At 43.9% G+C, this 25,081-nt stretch overlaps 1 protein-coding gene and 1 non-coding gene across 6 annotated transcripts in view; both read right to left on the bottom strand.

Moving 5' to 3' along the window:
• Positions 1-14,796: 14,796 nt before the first annotated feature.
• On the bottom strand, positions 14,797-14,935 carry LOC136484581 (small nucleolar RNA Z247). The gene has a single exon (XR_010766092.1). It is a non-coding gene; the product is annotated as a small nucleolar RNA Z247 (small nucleolar RNA).
• A 4,614-nt stretch (positions 14,936-19,549) lies between these two features.
• LOC136483706 (uncharacterized) overlaps positions 19,550-25,081 on the bottom strand; it is a 96,467-nt gene continuing 90,935 nt past the window's right edge. For 4 of the 5 annotated variants that reach the window (XM_066480844.1, XM_066480848.1, XM_066480845.1 and 1 more), the window contains 2 exons: positions 20,000-20,068; positions 19,550-19,841 (listed from right to left, as the gene is read on the bottom strand). In XM_066480844.1, the coding sequence (XP_066336941.1) occupies positions 19,769-19,841; positions 20,000-20,068 (142 nt within the window). In that variant the 3' untranslated portion in view covers positions 19,550-19,768. Of the gene's footprint in view, positions 19,842-19,999; positions 20,069-25,081 lie in introns of those variants that run through there. The other variant, XR_010765584.1, reaches the window with a different exon arrangement.

Below are 25,081 nucleotides of genomic sequence, written 5' to 3'. Positions count from 1 at the left end.
ATTATTAACTGGATGATGTGGTATCATCCAAATTATTGAATTGGATGTTGTGTAATCATCCAAAGCTTTGTGTGTTTTTCGACCCTTGGGTAGACCATGGTAGTGTTGTATGGAAGCCTAAGGTCATTCCATTTAGGTATGAGATTTCGTTAGACCTGTCTAAGCCATGATGATGGTGTTGGGCTGTGTCTATCATGTGGGGAAATGTGTACAACCTCTTCAGAGTGTATTGAATCTATTCGAATAGCCACGTCCTTGGAATGGACAATCACTGGGATGAGGTCTCAAATGATTAGACTCTTTTATGTGTAATGAAACGGTGATAATCTGGTAAGTTGCATTCGATTAAGCTGGTAAGTTACAATTTATAAACTCCGGGAACTAGCGAGAAGGGTTGATACTCTCCTAGGGCCCAAACTCCCATTATATATAACTCTACTCCTAATATATATACATCTTCACCCCCACAAACCACTTCCACCACCATAAACCACTTCCACATACAACCTCCGCCATCCACCTCACCTCTACCCCCCAAAGTTAGGGCTTGCTGAGTACTTTATGTACTCAACCCACTCCACTCTATGTTTTTAGGAGAAAAGCTACAGGAGCACATGCGAGGATGGAGCTATCGAGGACTACACAAGGCTAGGACAACAGAAGTATCCCCGAAGATGAAGTCATACGACTACGCAAGAGAGCTATGCTAGGACTACCGTGATTAAGATATAGGATTAATCTTAAGGATAGGGTTTACGTCCACACTCCAAGTTGCCTGTAGGATTGGAGCCACGATGTCTTAGGACCGTTGTGATAGAACTCCGATGTCTAATATAAAGCCAAAGGCCAAGCTATGTAAATACGAACCTTGTAATGTGTTTTTTCCATTATCAAGAAAAGTATGGTTTTTTATATCAATCTTGTTCGATCTGTGCGTATCATCTACTGAGCTAGGGACTAATACATGATGCACAGTGGACCCTAAATTAGGGGCCCGATAGGGTGGTATTGGATCCATACTTGGACTGTAGGATGAAACCTTAGCATGGCCGTTAAATAGGAACATTTTCTAAAAACCTATTTTGAAAAATATTGCTTATGATCTTGTCTCTCACCTTGCCTTGACCTCCTATTTCAAAATTATGATTTTCTCTCCTCTCATCCCCTAAAAAATTACGAGTAGCATCCATAGGTTTGTATAGAGATTAGGTCTTACACAAGAAATTGTCTAACCCGACGACGAGAAGTAGAGACCAAACTTTGTGCTCATCTTTGTTTCTTGGTATGACTCTTGCATCTTGTTTAGTTACAACTACCCCTTAGATCTCTCTCTTCTCTCACCTTGTGCTCTTCCCTCTCACCCCATTCTACATAGAGAAGATTTTTGGGTAATAATAGAAACAAAGACTACCTGAGAAATTTGAGAAGACAAAAACCATAAGAGGATAGAGACAAGAAGGAAATCAACAGCTACCCAAGGCAACCACATTCATTCCACACCCGTGCAACCTAAAAAAGTGCATAGTTGGCCGCATGCGAAAGCCACGGACGCCGTGCACACAGTCGTTGTCCACACACCTGCGCCCCTTCCTCGTACGCTAGTGCGGTCCTCTCCGCACCGCGCCGCTGTCCCCTCTGCACCACCACCACTACACGCCGCACCACCATGCACCACCGCCCAGTGATGCCGCTCGAGCTGTCACCTCCGCACCCCATGAGGCCATTGTTGCTGTCACCTATGACACCATAGTTTTGTCCTCTCCGCCCACGATGTCCGCTCAACGCTGCCGATAATGGCGCGCACCCAGCCTAGCCCCCGATCCCCTAAACCCCGCCATCGATCGCCTATAAAACGCCCCCGACTGCTCTTCACATCAAGACACCCCACACTCAATGCTAATCACTCACATAAACCCCCCTATTCAAGTGCTGACCTGGTTCAAGAGTTCAAGGAAAAGCTAGAATTGAGTGCTGCAAGAGGAGGACTACCGAAGAAGACATCAAGAAGAAAGAAGAAGTACACCGTTAGAAGCAAGAAGTTGGTACTCTCAAGATGTGTTTGGATGAAGAAGAGATCATGATCACCATATTTGCTATCCTAATCCCCCCTCTAGTAGCGTCAGTAATATTGGATATCATTGTAATGCGCCCGCTACCCTACAAGAAGCACTGAGCTATCTGTTGAAGTAAAGAGATAATATTCTAAGAGATATGCTGGCACTTGGAATGTTACCAAAATTATTCCATTATCAAAGGGAAAGAAGAAAGAGAAAAATGGCACGGTCAATATCATGAGATATGAAAGCAAGCCCTTTCATGCTGCCCCCTTTTCCTGGATTTTGTAGAATCCCGTAGCCCGATGAAGACCACCGACCGCACGGTCGCCCAAGCCACACCACCCCCGTGTTTGCCACATCCCATCACCCAGCCCCATCGCTTCAATAGTGCCACACTATATAGTGGGACCCCTTCCCACCCCCTTCCTTCTCCATCACACCTTAGACCCCGGTCAACACCGGTCAAGCGTCTCGGACAAGCCTCACCCCCGGTCCTATACAAAAGACCGAGCTAGCTCTTTTCACCACTCCATGCCCACCGAACTATTTCACCACCAGCCTTCTTCCTCCTTGAGCCAAAGGTCCTAGCCCCTCGCAAAATCAACTGCACCCATCAGCTTTTCACCTGCAAACCGCCCCCGCCGATTCCTCCCACGCCCACAAGAATGGCAGAAGGAGTCTAGACCAGCAGCTACTGCTTGAACACAGAAGGTTTCCCCAAGCTTCTGTACGCCACCATGCAGAGACTTGGAATCCAAGACCGCCCTGAGTATGAAGGCCGAGAGTATGAAGAGCATGGCACCGAGCGATGCGAAGTCACCGTCTATGTGGGAAAGAGTGAAGAATTTCCCGACATAGCCGAAGCCTAGAGCATGACCACCATCGGATTCCATTTCGATTGCCGACACCTACCAAGCTGTTGCCCGCAAAGCCTAGTGACACCTATGCCAGACCTACGAAGAGCCCATTGCCCGCACTCCCATGAGGTTCTTCTCGCCCCTGCAGAAGAATCGACCAGTTTGGATGACCCGCATGGAAGCCCTGCAAGGATGCAACCCGCAAGAAGACAACCCAACCATGGTGTTCATGACCACGTACCTGCTTGCCTTGGATGAGCAGCATGATAGGCAAGCCTCTGAGTTGAGGAAGTGCATCCACCAAGCCAAAGAAGCTGAGATCGTCGCCAGGAAGCTCCACGTGCAACTTGCAGAAGCACAAGCCCAAGTAGCCACCACCGAGAGCCACGAGACTGCCATTGCCGAAGCCTTGAAGGAAGCCAAAGACCGTGACACCCAGTAGTTGAAGGACGCTTACCTCTTCACCAGAGCCAAGCGAAGGATGTTTGCCATGGACGGGCAAGAGCCCATGATCTTGGAAGGAGTTCTCATCTATCCCCTAGAAAGAAGAAGGATGGATGTCGCAGTACCGCCAGCACCCCCACCCATGAAAGCCTCAGAGATAGAGCCTCTCCTCCCCCTCACTCAGCCACCACCAAGAGAAGAAGCAGACCTGCACCCTAGCTTAGTGAAAGGACCACTGGTGGCCAGGAATGAAGCCGTGCCATTCAACGAAGTAGATTAGTTACTCCCAAGGGAGATGTACTAGTAGTCTAGCTATACATTTTCCCCGCTCCATCCCATTCTAGTAATCCTCCCGTTGTACTCGAAGAAGTTGTGCCTAATTCGCGGTCCTGTGAAATTCATGTGCCTCCCATCAAAATGATATGCCCTTGCAATACCAGGCGAATAAACAAGGGTGTGCTTAATCGTAACATAATAAGAAGTCAGATTAGGAAATCCACATAAAAAGGGTAAACGACTCATGAAATAATAACCAAGACTGGACCTAGTAATCATAGAAGATTTAAGGCTAAATCTTCTAAGTGCGGTAGTAGCCACAGAAGCATGGAATCCACTCTCAAGAAAGTACTCGGAAAAGCAGCAACAAGCGAAGACAACTAGCTACAAAAAGGTGAAGATTTCTAGATGAGAAATGGAATCCCAAGTAGATGAGAAATGGAATCCCAAGAATACTGTGATTGTTGCTCAAAAGAAATAAAACAAGGATATCGGCATCACAAACCCGGAAGGTTTAGAACCCAAGAAGTCAGCATAAAGGGTGGATCATAGAAGTCTGAATCAATTAAGTGGGGTAGCTTTGCAACTCAGAATAGAGGGTGATATGCATATTTTGAAGACATCAGAAGGACAAATCAAGTAGCTCTGCAGCCGAAAAACAAAGATGGATGATGATATGATTATCTTGGAAAGACACTGGAAGATCGAATCATCTAAGTGGGGTAGCCCTCGAAGCCTGAAAAATTGAAATTTCTTAGGGGATCAGATAGTCAGCAGAGTCACTACGGATAATTCAAGAATGGGGCACAGGAAACGGTGGTATTCTCTATGACGGATTAACACCTTCATGATCAACAGATTTGTATAATGGTGGTACCATATCAAGAAGCAGACTGAAGAACTCTCGGGAAGACAGCACAGTAAGACAAATAGGGAACCGTGCTCTAGTCCTTCTCTCTCTTTAGATCCTTCTCTCTCTAGGTTTCTCCCTTTTAGTTTACTTGAATTTTGGGGACGAGATTCTTCTAAGTGGTGTAGATCTGTAACACCCTGTGTTGTGCATCATGTTAAAATCCATTAAAAATTTGAAATTTTTAAAACTTTACAACAAATTAAAACATGAAGTAGTTTATTCTCTATAAAAATATAACTAAAACCTTTTTCCAAAACTCTTGCATAAAAAATACACCATATATGTTTGGAATGTTTGATTGGTTGTATGCTTGTTTGCCCTAGAATTTATTTGGCACCAAATAGCTCTCCTTGACACTCCCCTACCAAATCTCCTTGACCATTCCTTGAGAACCCCCCTTGAATTACCAAAACCCTCCACCATTCAAATTCCCTTGAAATTCAAACTGAAAGCAATTCAAATAGCCTTGGAATAATTCTAGGAAAAAGAAAAAGAAAAAGCTATCCCATAAATGGAAAAGCCTCTTGGGCTCAAACCCTCTCTGTCCTTCTGGCTCGCACTGCAGCCCGCCTCCCTTTCCCTTCCTCTCCACACTGGGCCACCGCTGACAGCCGAGCCCGCGAACGCATCGCCTCCCTTCCCCACATTGGGCCGCCCCAACCCAGTGCACACCCACAGCCCTTCCTCCTCCCCTCTCGCACCCACTGACACCGCAGCCCCGCAAGTCAGCCTCGTTGTCTACCAGATGACGACGACGCTGACACCGCGTCACCATACCCATCGTCTTGGGCTCACGGCCGCCCCATCTTGGCACCCAAGCAGATAAGGATTGAGGAAGCCGTGGACCCCATTGAAGCTTCACGGCCTCACACATTCCCTCCCCTCCTCTCTTCTCTCCCCACCATACGGCCACACATGGCTACTCGACCATTGCCACCACCATGGCTGCGCTTGATCCCCGCTGCTCCCCTGGCCAAGTTTGGATAAGCGTGGCCTGTAGCAATGTACAGCGCATCGCTAGCGGAGTTGAGCACATGTGTACGAGGAGGAATCTAAGGTGCGTGGCAAAAATATCCACCACTGGCGAATCGGCCTCGCCAACCTATAAATAGGTCCAGCCGGAGAGCCCTCGCCTCAACCAGTAGCGCAACAAGCTTCGCCTAGGTCTAGAACACACCATCTCCCCCTCGGTTGCTCTCCTCTCCTCTCCTCTCGAGCCCTAGCTCGATTGCCCCCAACTCGGCCCGCCATGGGAGCAAGCTCTGAGTTCTCCCCCTCGAGCACGTTTTAGGTTAATAGGGTTAGCCGACACGCTCCATGGCACCTCCTCCATCCTTACCATAGTTGCTAGCCCCCCTCAACACCTCTATGGTGCCCTAGCCCATGGGTAGTCACTGCCAAACCGTTGCTGTCGATAGCCACCGTCGATAAGGCACGGCGAAGCATCACGGCCCGTGACCACGCGCCACCCCTCCTCGCTCGTTGGAGCGCTCAATAGGAGCGACTACTCATCACCACACCGCTGAAAGCACTCCGGCAAGCCGCCACCTCCACCGCGAGCACTCGCTATCACCGAGGGCCCCTCCAACCATTGCGGGATCACATCCTGAGCACCGGCCACCGCATAGTGTCACGGTTCGGCCCAGGACACTGCCGGCGTAAGCTACTCCGGCGAGCCCAGTGCCTTTCCCCTGTTTCCGCCACCGTGCCATCGTCGCCGTCTCCTTTCCGTCCTTCCCCTATCTCTCTGCACTGCAGGACCGAGCCACCATGACATGACACCATGGACCGGGGAGTTAGGAATAGGAGGCCCACATGTCAGAGACACTGGATGCCGATGTGTCGGTCCCACCTGTTGACCACCTCCTTCCCTTCCTTCTTGCACCCGGTTCGCGAAGATAGGTGAGAGAGCAGCTTGGTCCACAACATAGTGCAAGACCCAGCGCACAGCACAGTGCCAGCAGGCCGAGCGCGCTAGCTCTGGACCACATGTCAGCCTTTGGACTAAGAGGAAAATGCTAGGTACACCCCGGGAGTGTACACAGAGAGGTGAAAAAGCCCTTTCCTTGCATAGAAAAATTCCCAGAAAATTCCTTAATGAACTAAGAACACCCAAGAACCTACCCAAGTTATTCCATCTCATTTTCATTACCCAAATTTCCAGGAATATTTTCCAAAGTATATTTCAATTACCTTTTCCCTACTAAATGTTCGACAAATCATATCTCCATCGTCTTAAATCCAAATCACATGATTCTTCCTCCAAAAATCTTCTAAAATCAAGCTCTATCCATTTATATCCATCACCCTATTATTTGGTGCCCACTTAAATTCTAGTTTGTTTGTTTTCTTTTCTTTATTTAAATTACAACAACCGTAGAAATAGCCACCGACATATATTCACGTAAATGTAAGCTCTATACGTACTCAAATATACCTATACTCCCCCATGTAATATAACATGGTGCATACTTACATATATTTGCCCGTACATAGTACATACCTATACCTGAGTATACTCCTATGTATGGCTAACGTTACAAACCCGAATAATCCTAGGCATATACATATGCATATGCATACGCATATGTGCCACTAACCCTAACCACAACCTATACCATCCTAAACCTACCCTTCTACTTTGCCTATGTAGGAACCCACCAAATTAACCTCACCAAACCCGAAGGACCTATAGAAGCCAACTAGGTCAATTATGATGACTTGGTCAGGCTTTCTCTTTCAGGTTCACATAATAATGAAACTTAATAATGTGGTCTTATTTTCCATCAGGAAACCTAGCCACCCTAACCTAACCACCAACCGAGTCATTCATGATGACTTGGTCAATCTTCCCCATTCAGGTTTACATAATTGTGAACCCTAATAATGTGGTCTGGTTTTCCATTAGATGATCAAACCATTTCCACTTAACCTATAGAAAGCCACGATATATGATGAATAATGAGATATGATATGAGCTGTATAATATGGATACGTTAAGAACATGAACCATACGGTAAAATGATCTGGTAAACTGAAACTTATTTCCGACGGGAGCGAGTGGGGGTATTTCACGTGGTGTGGATTACCTTGGTAGTATCGCCTAGTGAAGGTTCCTATTGGGAGATACTCGCTTTGGTCATATAAGGACCGGTTCATTTTCCATCTCGCCTTGATAGAATTCCATATAGCCACATGTCTGTATGGGCAGACTTGATCTCACACCCCTTTAGGTAGAAGTACAACTACTACTAGGAGGCCGGAGTGACAATGGACTATCAGGAGAGGACACGGATGCTGGGTGATCTTCCGTGGTCTGGTCGGCATGGATGCTATGTGATCTTCCATATAAAATTATTGTTGGGCCGTGTGCGAGCCCCTTCTTATTATTAACTGGATGATGTGGTATCATCCGAATTATTGAATTGGATGCTGTGTAATCATCCAAAGCTTTGTGTGTGTTTTGACCCATGGGTTGACCATGGTAGTGTTGTATGGAAGCCTGAGGTCATTCCATTCGGGTACGAGATTTTATTAGACTTGTCTAAGCCATGACGATGGTGTCGGGCTGTGTCTATCATGTGGTGAAATGTGTACAACCTCTTAAAAGTGTATTGAATTTATTCAAATAGCCACGTTCTTGGAATGCGCAATCGCTGGGATGAGGTCTCAAATTATTAGACTTTTTATGTGTAATGAAACTATGATACTTTGGTAAGTTGCAATCGATTAAGCTGGTAAGTTACAATTTATAAACTCAGGGAACTTGCGAGAAGGGTTGATACTCTCCCAGGGCCCAAACTCCCATTATATATAACTCTAGTCCTAATATATATATACATGTCCACCCAACAAACCACTTCCACCACCATAAACCACTTCCACATACAGCCTCTGCCATCCACCTCACCTCTACCCCCAAAGTTAGGGCTTGCTGAGTACTTTATGTACTCAACCCACTCCACTCTTTGTTTTTAAGAGAAAAGCTACAGGAGCACATACGAGGAAGGAGGTATCGAGGGCTACACAAGGCTAGGACAACAGAAGTATCCCCGAAGACGAAGTCGTACGACTACACAAGAGAGCTACGCTAGGACCACCATGATTAAGATATAGGATTAAGCTTAAGGATAGGGTTTATGTCAGCACTCCAAGTTGACTGTAGGAATGGAGCCACGATGTCTTAGGACCGCTGTGATAGAACTCCGATGTCTAATATAAGGCCAAAGGTCAAGCTATGTAAATTCGAACCTTGTAATGTGTTTTTTGCATTATCAATAAAAGTATGGTTTTTGATATAAATCTTGTTCGATCTGTGCGCTACTGATCCAGGGACTGATACATGATGCACAGTGGACCCTAAATTAGGGGCCCGACAACCCGTGACAGTCGTACTATCAAGAGGGGCAAAATTGTTTGCATAACGGTTATCTACTGCCACTTAAGCGGTCTAACTTTGCATCCGTTGCTAGGGTCGAGTGGCAGTTTGAAAATGCATTTGAAAACCTTTATGGAATGATTTGAAAATGCTAACATGAGCTAAAGGTGATTGTTGTCTTGTGTGACAACACTTGGAGTTAGCAAGTTTTCAAAATGTTTGAAAACGGTTTGAAATGACGTTCAGAGAGGCGCTTAGTGGACTGTTTTTAGCCCCTTCGGATTTATCTGATGACCCAAAGGTAGGGGAGAAAAGGGTCCTAGGCAACCTGCCCTGTTCGCTTGGCTAATAAGCCATGGCTGAAAGTATTGTTGGCTGATTTATTGTGAGAGAAAAATACTATTCATTGCCTGAAAAAGTACGACTTATAAGCCAAGCGAACAGAGCGGGTGGCGTGGGCTGACTTGGCCTGGCGATAGTCCACCTAGCAGTTTGACCAGCCCAGCAGAGCGGTCTGACCATGGCCAGGGTGGTTGCCCGCTTTTTCTAGAGGTGAAGGTGCACGGAGGACCATAGAAAAAGGCGGTTCGCTACTGGGCCAAGGGTGTAATACCCAGAAGTGCTTATAAGGAATAAATGGGAATTTAATATGGATTAAGTTATTCTGAGGTTGACCGGTTATTTTAAGGAGAGGCCAAAAATTTGCCTTTTTTATCTGTTAGGCCCGTTTAGATGCCCCCAAAACCCAAAATTTTTTGCGTAGTACCCGTCACATCGAATCTTGCGGCGCATGCATGGAGTACTAAATGTAGACGAAAAAAAAACTAATTGCACAGTTGGGTGAGAAATCGCGAGACGAAACTTTCGAACCTAATTAGTCCATAATTAGACACTAATTGCCAAATAAAAACGAAAGTGCTACAGTAGCCAAAATCCAAAAAATTTATCTAAACGGAGCCTTAGTCAGATTGGCGATCGGAAGTCATAGATACGTAGAGCTCGTCGAATGCATTTCATATGACTACTCATATGCGCCAATTGAAGTTTAGATCACCGAGTTACGTCTACTGCAGGCAACATTGGAAGAGGAGGTATAGTAACCGCGAGCTACAGTAACGTACCTGGACTTGTGCGTGAGTTCTTTTGCCGTTCTTTTTTTTTTTGCCGTGACTGTTTTCCCCTGCCGCCCCTCCCCTTACCAAACCTTAGCTGCCGCCCCTCTATGTTCATGTACAGGAGAAAGAAAAGAAGAGAATGGAGAAGAAGAAAGTGAAGGATTAGGGCTTCCTATTATTGTCTGTTGTGCCCGTTCTTCCCTAAACATCCACTCGGCGTCATCTCTCCCATTTTTGCCCTCAATTTCTTTTTCCACCTCACTGCTCATGATGGCCACAATGCGTAGATCGGGATAGCAAGATGGTTGTAGCGGCGTGGATCATCGTGAGGTGGAGAAAAGCAAGGGACAAAGGAGTGGATCGCTAGAGGCTTATCGTCGTGCTCGTTGTAGTTGCCTTAGGTAAGATGTCGCATCACAATCTACTTCTTTGAATCAAGTTTCGTGGACTAAATTGTCTGTTTAGAAGGGGTTTATTTAGAGTAATTCCCAAAATTAATCTCATCCACATTCTGAAATCCCGTCAAACTGTGCAGTTTCTATTCATCATCGTTTTAGAGCATCTTAATGGCCTTAATAATTTTTCCCACTATGGACAAAGTTGTATAGGATGTCAATACCTTTCGTTTGACACTCCCCTTTGTTCCAGAGATATGATTGTTTTAAGAAGGCTGTTTTTCAATGACGAGAATTTAGATAGTTTTGGATCTAAGCAATGTTTGGCTATCGTAATCGAAGAATTTGAACTTTTAATCTAAACAAAAGTTGTAGGTGTAAAAATCAGAGGTGCGGTGGATATTGTGGTGGAACGCCGGCCTCCAAACTTGGAGATCTCAGCGGTTGCGTGTTGATTAATTGAAACACACAACATGGTGCGATACATATATATATGGCGCAAATCATGACCGGCTAGGAGATATTCTAGGAAGGAAAAGATTTACAACAAGAGTCCTAGACTTATACAACAATCTATATCCTTAGCCGGTCAAGTCTCTCCATATTTAGTTACATTTCCATATTTGGTTTATACTATGTTTAACACTCCCCCTCAATCTAAATCTTCTCTAGATTCAGATTGCCTTTGAAAATCTCCAACTGTCGTGCAGCTAAGGGTTTTGTAAACCCATCGGCTATCTGATCCCTTGTCGACACATGTTCAATATCAAGCAATCTTTTTGCAACCCTTTCTCGCACAAAGTGATAATCCACTTCAATATGCTTTGTTCTTGCATGAAAAACTGGATTTGCAGAAAGATATTTGGCTCCCATATTATCACACCATAGCTTTGCTTTTCTTGGTGCTTGAATTCCAATTTCTAACAGCAAAATCTGAATCCACATAATTTCTGCAGTTGCATTAGCCAGTGCTTTATACTCAGCTTCTGTACTTGACCTTGATACCGTCGCCTGTTTACGTGCATTCCAAGAAACCAGATTTGAGCCTAAGAATATTGCAAAGCCTCCTGTAGAGCGCCTATCATCAATACATCCAGCCCAATCTGCATCACTAAAACCACTGACCAGAAGAGATGACATCTTCCCAATTTTGAGTCCAAGTTTCATAGTATGCTTAATATATCTTAGAATTCTTTTGACTGCTGCCCAATGAACTGTAGTAGGAGCATGTAAATATTGACATACCTTATTGACTACAAAAGAGATGTCTGGTCTTGTCAATGTTAAATACTGTAAAGCACCAACCATGCTTCTATATTGTGTCGCATCACTAGGACCAAGTAAATCTCCTTCATGAACAGAAAGCTTTTCTGAAGTTGACATAGGAGTATTTACTGGTTTACAATCACTCATGCCAACTCTTTTTAAGACATCTAAAGCATATTTTTCTTGAGACAAAATTATACCATCTGAAACTTTATTTACTTCTATTCCAAGAAAATAATGTAGATCACCTAAATCTTTCAAGGCAAACTCTTTATTAAGATCACTGAGTAAAGCTGTAGTTGCACTTGGCATTGAACTAGCCACAATAATATCATCAACATAAATAAGCACAAACATGCTAATATTCCCTTTGTTATAAAAGAACAAAGATGTATCTGCTCTTGATGGCTTGAAACCCAAACTTTGTAATTTCATACTCAATCTGGAATACCACGCTCTTGGCGCTTGCTTAAGACCATATAAAGCTTTATCAAGTTTGCAAACATAGTTAGGCAAAGATTTATCCTCATAACCTGGTGGCTGTCTCATATAAACTTCCTCTTCCAAAACTCCGTGTAAAAAGGCATTTTGCACATCTAATTGACGAAGACTCCAACCTCTTGACACAGCCACAGACAAGATAACTCTAATTGTTGTTGCCTTTACTACAGGACTAAAGGTATCTTCATAATCTATACCATATCTTTGCTTAAAACCCTTTGCAACTAAATGAGCTTTATATCTGTCAAGACTTCCATCAGCTTTTCTTTTTATCTTATAGACCCACTTACAATCAATAATATTAGTTCCTTTCCTTGGAGGTACCAAATGCCATGTTTTGTTTTTCATCAAAGCAGAATACTCTAGATCCATAGCTTCTTTCCAATGTTTATCTCCAAAAGATTCATTTAAATTTTGTGGTTCTCCTGATGAAGTAAAACAACTGTATCTAATGGTGCCATCAGTATATACCTTAGGCTTTCGTATCCCGGATTGTAGTCTTGTTCTCGGCCGAATTGTTGTTTCCTCAACAGAAGGCACACCAGCAGGCTCGAAGCTGGTCGGAGCAGAAGATCCAGGAAGAGCCGACAGCACAGGCGGATCAGTTGCGGGATTTGCACCACTGGCCGAACCAGGAGAATTTGCGCCAGGAGAATCTATGTCCGCGTCGGCTTCCTCTCCTGTCGGCAACGTGGCGCCCTCCTGTTGGGTCGAACCTGCACCGGCCGATCGGAGGATCGGTACAGACACCGAATCACCATGGGTTTCAGCGCCAGGAGTATTTGCTGAATCTGAATCCCCCCTATTTTCTGCACACACTTCATCACATGAATTATTAGAATTAAACATATGATCACTCGATAGTTCTCCCCCTTGATCAAATGTCGATGGCCTAAGATCAGAAGGAAGAAGAGAGATCTCATGACGAAGACGAGTTCCTGCATTTGGATGAAGTTGGGACAAGGGGAAAATATTTTCATCAAATGTGACATCCCGAGATATATAAACTCGACCTGTAGAAGGATCTAAGCATTTAAATCCTTTGTGTAAAGGACTATAACCAAGAAAGACACATCGTGTGGATCTGAACTGAAATTTGTGGGTATTATAGGGGCGAAGATTAGGCCAACAAGCACAGCCAAAAATCCTAAGGGAGAAATAATCTAGTTTTTGATGAAATAAACGTTCAATAGGAGTTTCAAAATTTATAACTTGACTAGGAGTACGATTAATCAAATAAGTGGCAGCGATAAAGGCATCCTCCCAAAACTTAAGCGGCATAGATGCATGCGCTAATAAAGCTAGGCCAACTTCAACAATATGCCGATGCTTTCGTTCGGCAGCCCCGTTTTGTTGGTGAGCGTGAGGACATGAAACAAGATGAGAGATGCCAATGCGCTCAAAAAAGGAGTGAAGTTTTTGATATTCTCCTCCCCAATCAGTCTGCATAGATATAATCTTGCGATTAAAAAGCCTCTCAACAAGATTTTGAAATTCATGAAATTTCTAAAAAACTTCAGATTTGTGCTTAAGAGGATAGAGCCACACAAATTTGCTATAGTCATCAATAAAACTAACATAGTATTTGTTTCTTCCAACACAAAAGGGCGAAGGTCCCCAGACATCTGAGAAAATAAGCTGCAAAGGTTGACTCGAAACACTATGAGATTTTGGATAAGGAAGCTGATGACTCTTTGCCTTTTGGCAAGCATCACACACAGATTCTTTATTTGATTCACCTAAACAAGGGAGATTATTCATACTAATAACTTTAGAGACAATGGGAGCAGATGCATGACCCAAACGACTATGCCACCTTTCAAAAGATGGCTTGACAACTCCAAAAGCTTGCTTTGTGGTGGACGAAGGAGGAAGAGGATATAGGCCCCTACGGCATGATCCTCTAAGTATGGTGTTCTTCGTGACCTGATCCTTGATCAAAAAATAATCAGGGTGAAATTCAAGGAAAGTGGAATTATCTTTAGTAAGACGATGAACGGAAACAAGATTTTTAGCAGCTTTTGGAACGTGAAGAATATTATTTAGATGTAAATCACGAGTTGGGGTATGAACTATTGAATGACCAATATGTTTAATTTCCATACCTGCACCGCTTGCGGTGTGAATCTGATCGCCTCCGTTGTACTTGTCACGAACGGCGAGCTTCTCAAGATCACTAGTTATGTTGTCCGTAGCACCAGTGTCCATGTACCAGTTTTGATCCATGGAATAGAGGCTCATAGCAGCAGCAACATGTCGTTCCTCTGGAACATAATTCTCATCAAAACGGTGCCAGCATTCAAGCGCCGTATGTCCTGTCTTGAAGCACACTTGGCAAATGGGGCGCCCATTGCTGTCATAGGTTGCAGTAGGTCCGGTGGGAAAATTCCTGCGTGGCTGGTTCTGCTGGTTGTGGCGTGACTGTTGCTGCTGTCCACGCCCACCAGAACCGCGCCCACTAGAGCCTCGGCCAAAGCTTGATCGCCCACGACCGCCACGGCCAGAACCACGCATCTGCTGGTTCCCGCCACGGCCGCCTCTCCCTGCGGTGTTGGCTGATGAAGATCCTGTGCCAAGCTGTAGTTCTAATCTAGTCTCAAAACTTAGTAATTGTGAGTACAGTTCAGCAGGGGTAACAGGTTCAATCCTAGTTACAAGAGCAGAAACTAAAGGATTGAATTCTAGATCTAGACCATTGCAAATATACATCACCAACTCTTCATCATCAAGAGGCTTTCCTGCTGCAGCCATCTCATCTGCAAGTCCCTTCATCTTGCCGTAGTACTGGGCTATGGTCATGTTCTCCTTCTTTGTCGTGGCGAGAGCGAGACGTACATTGGTGGTACGAGCACGCGTGTGCGACGCGAACATATCGCTGATCGCCTTCCATGCTTCAGCAGAAGTCCTTGAGATGGCGACTTGCGCCAAGATGTCCCTGGACAGGGAGCTGAGCAGAAAACCGAGGACTTGCTGATCCGCGGCAAACCACTCCTCATAGGCTGGGTTGGAGGCCATGATGGTCTTGCCGTCGGCCTTCTTTTCTTCAACCTCTGCAGCTGGAGCAACGGCTTTACCGTTGACATAGCGCTCCAGCCTCGCGCCTCGTAAGGTCGCGAGAACCTGCGCCGACCACATTGCATGGTTCTGGCGGGTGAGCTTCTCGGTGACTTGAACGCCGAGAAGAGGGTTGGACGTCGAGCTTGAGGACGCCATGGAGATCTTGAAGCTTGAATCGCCTAGGCTCTGATTACCATGTAAAAATCAGAGGTGCGGTGGATATTGTGGTGGAACGCCGGCCTCCAAACTTGGAGATCTCAGCGGTTGCGTGTTGATTAATTGAAACGCACAACATGGTGCGATACATATATATATGGCGCAAATCTTGACCGGCTAGGAGATATTCTAGGAAGGAAAAGATTTACAACAAGAGTCCTAGACTTATACAACAATCTATATCCTTAGCCGGTCAAGTCTCTCCATATTTAGTTACATTTCCATATTTGGTTTATACTATGTTTAACAGTAGGGTTTTTCATAATCTTTCCAAATTGTTAAAGGACATATTTTTTGTGTAAGTATATCTCCAGTTATGAATTTTATAAGTTTGTTGTCCTGTTTTGGTAGTCAGAAAAGTTCAGTTATGTTCAGAGATTGTTTATGCCATCTTGGAGATCTCTTATGCCGAATCTTGTTATACGAAATTTGTAGATAATGGAGTTTTTTTATCACATGATAAAGTTTGAGATCTTTAGGATATATGGTTAAAAGTCTATGAAAAAGAGAAGAGACAGTGTTGCTGTCACGAACGGTAGCGCAACGGTGGATGCTTGAACGGCGGGTTTGCGGCGTTCTAGTGTGTTATATGATGTTTTTATTAGTTGTATGATGGTGTTGGTACTAAGGGTTGCTTGTGGTTAGGTGGTGCACCTTCGGATCGTGCTTAGCTGACCCTTTAAAACTTCGGTGAAGGCAAGTAAATGTCACGATGTGGTCCACAGGCTTTAGCTTTGTTGTTTGAGTTGCCACACTAAATTTCCAGTACCTCACACACAAGCCATATCTGAAGTTTGAAGCTATTGATTTACTTTGAAGTATACGATTTCATATCTTGTGGTACTACTATTGAATTATGAAGTATATGAAGTGCATACATTACAACATTTGCATTTGCACTCTTCCCATTGATATTCATTTGAAGAAACTGTAGCCAGATTGGTGCGGTAAGTACCGGTATAGCAACACACGCTGAAATGAGCAATGTGGTTGCAGCCCTCACTCCCTCTCCTTGGAACGTTATGGTAGAAGAGAAGTCGTGCATTGCTTGGACCATTGGCATTTGCATTATGAAAATAAACTTATGAAGTATTTGGTGTTGAAGTTTTTATGTTTGCATTACCTAGCTATTTAAAATTGTGGCTTAATCACTATGATTTGAATAACATTGTTAAAGCAGTTTGCTTGCTAAGGTAATTTTCCAGAAACCTCATACCCTTGTTTTGCCCATCTCAGATAGATAGTTTCAAGGATGTTTGGCGGGATGGGAGTAGCAACACAAGTGTACACTTATTAATATACACCACAAATAAGCATGAGTGTTGTAATTTTTATTATGGTTAATGTCTGAATTTGTTTACCATTTTGCTATCAGTAAAGTCTCATTTTGTCGTATAATTTATATGATCGACAATGCTTCCATGCTCTTTTATCTATGTTCCTGTTGAAGTGTAGAGTGGTCCAGAAGGTGTTTGTCGTTGTTTTCTTCTATGGTGTTACAAAGGGCCCACTAGGCATGAGGCGATCTCTGAGCGCGCGAGGGCGCCGGTGTGACCGCTAGGCTTGAGGTGCACGCGAGAAACCCCTGTGCAGTTCAAACTTCATGGCATTCTCTAGTGTAGAAGGACCGGACTTTTCTAGTGTGGGAGTGTTCCTCTCGAGTGGCCAAACTGAAAGGTTTGGGGTACCACCAAGTTTGTCCGGTAGTCTGCACCGGAAGACCACCGGACGAAAGGAGAGACGGGACTACCATTGGTCGGCTCTGTTGGCTAGGGCAGTCTAACCGTGGGGTCTTTGGCCCATGGGGTTTCTACCGTTGGACGCCTTGCAAGCGGACCACTGGGGCTGGTCTTATCACCAGGAAGCTGAGCATTGGATCAGCCCACATAACGGGTAGTTTGGCCTCCCTCCTCGATATATAGAGGTGTGGCCGGCCATTTGAAGGGTTGACCACCTTGGGGACTTAGTGTACACATGTTGTGCTTAATTTTATGCCTCCTCTCACATACACTTGGTTGATTTTGTATCCGTGGTGACAGTGAATGATTCTAGTGCAGTGCATTTGAGGGATTGCAAATTGTGGCACTAGGTGATCGTGTTATAACTCGGTGGTGCTTGTTACTCTTGTAGGCGCCACCTCCTAGATGAGTTGGTGGCAAGAGGCTCTGTTGAAGCATGTAGGAAGGTGTGTGGTGCTCTAAAGAGAGAAATTTGTATAGGGCTCTTGTGCTCGTCCCCGCAAGAGTTTGGCCATGAGCAGCTCTAGTAGAAGGATGTGTGAAGAAGTCCTTGGTGATCGGCTAGTTTCACCCTAGTGCCCAAGTTGTTGTTGTTGCTATGCAATTGGGTGCCCGCGCTGTTGTGTGCTAGGCTTGTGAAGTAGTGATCGGATAGGATCAGCCTCAACAGGGATTAAGTGGTTGGGAAGCTACTACCAAACCTCAGGATAAAAATCACCATGTCATCTATTGTCTCCCGATCAGTTTACATCCCTTACACTAGCTTATTTACTTGTTCGTAACTTGTGCTAATGTTTTTGCTCTTGTTAGCTTGTGTAGCTAAGTAGTCATCTTGTTTCGAGCTCACAAGTGTAGCTAGTTGTAGTGGTTACATTTTGCTCACTAGTATGTGTAGGAGGTCCTGTGCGCTAGCTTGAGTTCTAGTTGCATAAGTTTATGTGACCTTGCTTACTAGAATTGTGTAGATGAGCTCTCACTAGCTCAACACCTTAGTATATACCTTGTGTAGGATCTTTTTAAGGTGCTTGTGAAACTAGTTAGAGCGGTGAAGTCTTAGCTGGACTGTTAGTTCAATTCTGATACTTATATCGATAAAGTTTTAGAAAAGACAAATCACCACTTCTAGTTGTCCATCTCAACCCTACCAAAACTATGTCTACAGCATGACGTTTGCAACATTCTATTTTTAAGCTAAAGGTAGGAGATGGGTAGTAGTAGATTACTTTTTGATCGGTTGTGTGTGATTCACATTAATTGGTCATGATTCTATGATATATATAGCAAAGGTGGTCTTATCTCAGCACGAAAACTTATTCTATATGAGATTTGCAAGTTTCTCACAAGATTGGGAAAGTTCGCATCGGATTAGGATTGAAACCGACTTGGATTGCCCAAACCTGCTCAGGCCTGTTTTTACTTGCCCACGCATGCACCCTAGAGAAATCCGTCTGGGCCGGTTTTGCTGTTTTGGGCTGGGGCACAATCCCAAACTGTCCTGGGTCTGCGGATGAAAATGGTCGAAAAACCCCTCAATCGTTTTCTACTTCTATATTTGAATATAAAAATGAAAACGAAAGCGGTAAAACCGAACACGAAAACGGACACGAACTTATGGAATATCGAGAATTTCGAAAAACAAACTAATTCGAGCGGAATTATGTTGAACACGTTCGGTATACGAAATATCAATACGGAATATTGACCCGTAGGACCAAGTGCATAACAACTAACAAGTGCATGACAAAAGTGCATAACAATTAACAAGTCCTACAACTTTCATATAAAAAGTATCTCCATTTGACACCATATAAGAAAGATATGATTTTTCTAAGGCAACACTGCTGAAATTTTGTTTAATTTTTTTGAACGTCTTAACGACCTCAAATGAAAAAAAACTAAAAACTAGAAAGTTGTAGATCCCATCGAGAGCTACAATTTTCATATAAAAATCATCTTCACCTGAGATCGTATGAAAAAGATACAATTTTTCTAAGGCTAGACTTCTAGTGGGCCAAATTCGGTTTAAAATGAATTTTGAATTCGGATATTCTGAATTAAAAGTAGAAAAAGTAGAAAACGGTCGAAAAAAGTCTAAACCGTTTCTATTCCGATTTCGAATTTGGTGTTATGTATTTCGAACCGAATTCAAATTTATCTGAAAATACGAATTCGATCGGATCAAATGTAGAAAACGATGCGGTTCGGTACATGATATTTTTGTACCGTTTTCATCCCTACCTCGGTCGGTTTTTCCTAGAAGCCATGTATCTAGCCCAAATTTGACGCTTTTTTATTGTATTCAATTTCTCAATTCAAATGCTAACTTCCCAATCTGTTTTTGCTATCAACACCCACGTACTAATGGTTTATTTTATTTAATATATATGTATACGTCAACTTCTTCAGCCCTAAGATGGAACGAGCAGCGGAATAACATTGACAAGTGTTGACAAATAAATATGCATCTAGTTCTAATATTGTATCAAGCGTTATACATTATCACTGTTAGACTCCAATGCAATAATATACGTTGCCCTCCAACTCATATGAAATTTCACACGCTGGCACCGGGTTCTTCTTGGTCAAATTCAGTAATTGCCAATCCATGCTGATGCCTGATCACAATCCTGCAACATTTACTTTCAGTTCATAAACGTGTTCTCGGTTACACGTGTTTGACGTCGGAGAAATAGAACAGGAATACATGTGTAGCAGTTGCACGTAAGAATGCTTGGCAGTCATAAACAACGTCAAGATGAACAGCAGGACAAGTTCAGATGCATACCCTCTTGATCCCTTCAAACATGCTATCGCCCTTACTGGTCCAAGACCACAGTCTAGTATTGCCTCGAGCCTGAAAAATTATGGAGCACAAATAAATTGCATTTTACTGAAACCAAAGCTCGTCCACAGAAAAGAAAGCTCATCCACAAAGGCCTCTACTTATCGTCGGGACTCCGAAACCACATTCGTCTTGACTGCCCGGGGACCACCCTCGGCCGCCAGCCCGTCACCGTTGTGTGCCCACTACTGCCTACTGCGGCTGCTTCCCCATCGCTCCTCTCTTCCCATCAGGTCTTGTGACCTACTCCTCCTGGTGACCCGGCCTCTCCTCCCACTACAGGAGCTCCCATCCCACATCAATGATCAGCGTGCAGTCCTCCATCCCCATTTTATTAGAGATGCAAGGGGATTGTCCGTGAACCCAAAAATAGGATACATTTTTGTGTGTTTACAAGTAACCCGGAAAAGGTTAGCCTATTTGCGGGTTCACAGACAACCTGCCTTGCATTCCTACATTTTATACCTTGAGACATGTGAATTAGAGAGACAGAAACTGCATGCAGCCACTTTCGTAATCCATAGCGGCTGATTTGGTGCACATTTATTCTCCATTCTCCCAATTAACTATTTTCTGCGAGTTTTTCGCTTGATTGCCTGTTTTTGTTTTTAGCTATTCTTGGTTTGCTGCTTATTTGAGTTAGATACCACTGCTACAAAAAAAATATACCTCCCTCTAGCAAAGGCTGTTTTTCTCACTTTCTGACAAGTCAAATATTTTAAAATTTAACTAAATATATATACAAGAGTTATTAATATTTATGATACATAATAAGTAACAACACATTAATCACTAAATATATTTTTATACTATATTTATTTGGAGATACACATGCCGCTAATATGTTTTTACAAATCTAGTCAAACTTAAGAAACACAAAACCCTAGGCGACATTCTTTTTAGGATAGAGGGAGTATATCAGTATCATTACCGACAACGATAGTCTATCACTTCTGTTTTTTTTTCTACAACTCTTAGTGATAGATCGGTTGGTACACATGAACAAAAGTTATCATTTTTTTTGCAGCACTTGACGAGATCTGCAACTTTATAGTTATCATTTTTTTCATTTGAGATCGCTATACTGCCAATTGTCAAATATGCAATATAACATTTGTAAATGTAAATTTAAAAGAATAGCATCAGTTATGTAGTCATAAGTGTTGTATACTAGGACAGTATGGACGCTTTAGGTTGGAAACTTGAGATTAAGAGTTTGAATTGTAGAAACACACATTTCCTTCTTTTTTTACTATCATTGTAAGTTCAAAGATGATTAAGTTTAAATGGGATACCTTATGTACTACTCCCTCCATTCCGGAAATGATAATCATATTTCAAATAGGAAAAGTCAACTTATACAAACGTTGAACAATAATTATTCAAATTATCTACAAGTTTAGAACATGAAACATTTATCAATGGATTTGTATTCAAAGTGCATATGAGATTATATTGATTACTTAGCAAATGACAATTTATAGTAAGAGATATTGACGGTCGCAATCTATTTTATTTGAATTTTTCATGATCAAAATACGCTTACCATTTCATGATGGAGGGAGTATGTTGCAAAAGTTGAGGTGCAAACTAGTCACAAAATTCATCTTCTACTTTGTAACTGGAATTTACAGCTTGCATATTAATGTGCAAAGATGAATTTACATTTAAGTTTTTGCAACAAAAGTATGTGAATGGACTTGCCGAGTCTCATGTTTCTTTGACACGCCTTGCACCATCTTATGTGTAGAGTATCAAACACTTAGCATATCTAGATAGATATCTTGCATAGGTTTTGATAAGTAGGTGGTGTTAGAGGCAAATTAATTAGTTTTTAAGTTGCCTAATTCCCTCTCGTCCTAGGAATCATGGTCCCTTCAGTTGGTATTAGAGAAGAATGGCTCAGTAACTGCCGTTGAACTAGACGCTATTTTGAGTGGGTAGGATGGATACGCTAGGCCCCCACACTATGGTTCAAAAACTTCTCCTACCGGCATGCTAGAATGGCTTGCTACCGAGAAGCGATTGATCTAGGTGTTTGGAGAGTCACTAGAGATGGGATGAAACCTCTTAGGATGTCCGATAAGCCCACCTCTATTGATAAGCAGGAGATCCACCTCAACGCTCATGCTAGAAATTGTTTCTTTGAATCAATAAGCAATGATGTGTTTAATCAAGTTTTCACACTCACCAAGGCTAATGAAATATGGTTAAAATTCCAAGACCTTCACGACTGGTCTAGCAACCTTTAGGAGAAAAATATTGCTTGGTTAAATAAACCTGTAACTCATTTGCTATGTTGCCAAATGAGCTTGTAAAAGACTTGGAATCTAATTTTCAATGAGCTATATGCAATATGTTTGACCATGGTGAGCGATGAGGAAGTGGTGGGATGATCATCTTGGTGCTTCCAATGAACAAATATGCATCCATCATCACCATCCTCCACAACAAGAATAACTTGGGCACCATGACCCTGAAAAGATTGTGGCATTTGTGATGTGATACAAGATGACTCCAGAAGAAGTGAGTTCATCAAGCAAGCAAAGCATTGCTCTCACTTGTGACGGGCATAAGAAGATGAAGAAGAAGGGCAAGCAAGTTGAGTCAAGCTCAAGCTCAAGTTCAAGTGTGGAGGATGAAGACGATGAGGATGATTATGATGAAAAAGATGATAACCAAGAGCAAGCGTCCACCTCTTGGTCAGATGATGAAATGGAATAAGTAATGCAACTCCTACAAGGACTGAAGAATATCATCCGCAAGATCCAGTCTAAGGGTGTGCGTGCCAATTACAATTGAAGACATCATGTTGACTGACCAAAGAAGGCAAATGAAGAGAGGATGCTTTGGTTGTGGTGAGATCAGACACTTTGTGAAAGATTGTTCAAATAGGCCCAAGCCCACGAACAAGAAGGGAAGAAGAGAAAAATGCCAAGCCCTCAAAACTATCAAGACTTGGGATGACACCTCAAGTGAAGAGGAGAATAAGCACAAGAAGCATGACCACAAGTCTTCGTCGAGCTCTTCACACATATGCCTTGTGGCAAAAGGTAAAACTGAAAGCGAAAGCGATGTAAGTAGCAATGAAGACTCTTTTCCCTCATATGATGATCTTGCTAATCTTCTTGACAATTTCAAGAAACATGAGCAACAAAGTAAAATTAAGGAACAAAAATAAAAGTTAGCTAGCTCAAACAAAATCTATGATGAGATCGCCAAGCAAATTTGATATGCTTGACAATCACTACTACAGAATTATTTTTTGAGGTGGAATAAATTGGTTATCGAGGCGGGCATCGCAACCGCCTTGGTTTAAAGGCCTCGGTAACTCATTCTTTCTCGAGGCGGTTCAAATGCCTGCCATGGTAAATCAAATAAAAAAAGAAAAAAGCCCCCAGCCCAAAATGAGGCTGGATCTAGGCCTCGCGCCGCCACCGTCGATCCGCTCGAGCCCTAGACATGCCACCGCCTTCCTCACCTCCATGGCGCAACCACCATCGCCACCACCACAAGGGCCCCGGACTCACCGCCGCCGCAAGGGCCCTAGACTCGCTGTCGTGGCTCCATCTATTGCATGGGCCGCCGGATCTGGGGGTGGTGGAGGGCGCGTCCACCGGATCTGAAGGTGGTGGTTGTGAGGGCACGGCGGCCCTCTGGTGGAGGTGGTGGAGAGCCACGCTAGATCTGGTGGAGAGCTGCGCGCCGCCACCGCACGCGGGCCACTCGCCGCCGCACACCAGACCGGAGGGAGCCTGGCACTACGGCCACCGGTGGAGCCCTACAGCCGTAGGTGAGACAAAGGGAGGAGAGAGGTGGTGAGAGAGAGACCAACCGAGAGAGAGAGAGAGAGAGAGAGATGGTCGCCACCTGTGGAGGAGAGGGAGAGGGAGGGGCACCACCGCCTGTGGGGGAAAGGGAGAGGAGAGGGAGGGGTGCCACCGCCAGGAGAGGAGAGGGAGGCATCGCCGCCTATGGAGGAGAGGGGGAGGGAGTGGTGCCTCGGCTGTGGGAGGGAGGAAGGAGAGGGAGAGGAATGAACTGAGAATAAACCCCAACTCTGGCTTATATATGAGCTCGGTAGAATGGGCTTTGCCTGGGCTCGTGGCTGGGCCATTATTTTTGGAGGCGGGCCTTATAGGGTGCCCACCTCCGAAAATGGATTTAGGGAGGCGAGCTCCTTAAGACGACCACCTCGGAAAATAGCTCATTTTTGGACATGGTTGTCATAAAACGACCGCCTCCGTAAATCCATTTTCATGGAGGCGGGCATTTTCTGACCGCCACCATAAATAAAAGGACCGCCTCGGTTAATCCCCTGGCATTTTATGAGGCGGTTGGATTTTGTGACCACCTCGGGTAATAAAAGCACACCACCTCGCAAAATTATGTCTGTAGTAGTCGATTACAATGTTGACATAGCTAACAAATTTTTTAAAAAATCCTAGAAGCTTGTGCACGTACCCCAAAAAGGATCTAAAGATTCTCACTATTTGATATAATTGAAAGATGCTTCTACTTCTTGCATAGGTTTAATTGAATTAGACTCACCCCCGTGCAACAAGTTGTGTGTTGGGCGCATTGTAGTAGTTTCATGCACCGATAAAGTTGCAATGGAGACTCAAGTCCTCAAGCAAAAAGAGTGGACTACCTCACCAAGGACTTTATTGCTTTGAAAGGCAAGACAGTGCAAGCCTAACCTCATCAGATACCGCCGTCAAGCGAGTGAAGAAACTTAGTGAGGGAGCAACCGTGGTTTGGTACTCATGTCACCAGGAAGGGCACAAGTGATACTAGTGCAAGGTGAAAGGTGGAGAAAATAATAAAGAGAAAAACAATAGAAGCAAGCTCTTCAACACCTACACCAACATGGTTGACAGGAATTCCACCACACCATATTTGCTCTAGTGGAAGGATCAAAAGGTAGTGGCTCTAATGGTCAACAAGCAATCCAACAGTGGACCAACTCAATTTGGGTGCCAAAGGAGAAGTGAGAAGTCCACCAGACTTCGGGAAAGTTGTACA

Source organism: Miscanthus floridulus, chromosome 9, assembly GCF_019320115.1.
Source record: "Miscanthus floridulus cultivar M001 chromosome 9, ASM1932011v1, whole genome shotgun sequence".
NCBI lineage: Eukaryota > Viridiplantae > Streptophyta > Magnoliopsida > Poales > Poaceae > Miscanthus > Miscanthus floridulus.
This window is presented reverse-complemented; position numbering and strand designations above follow the sequence as displayed.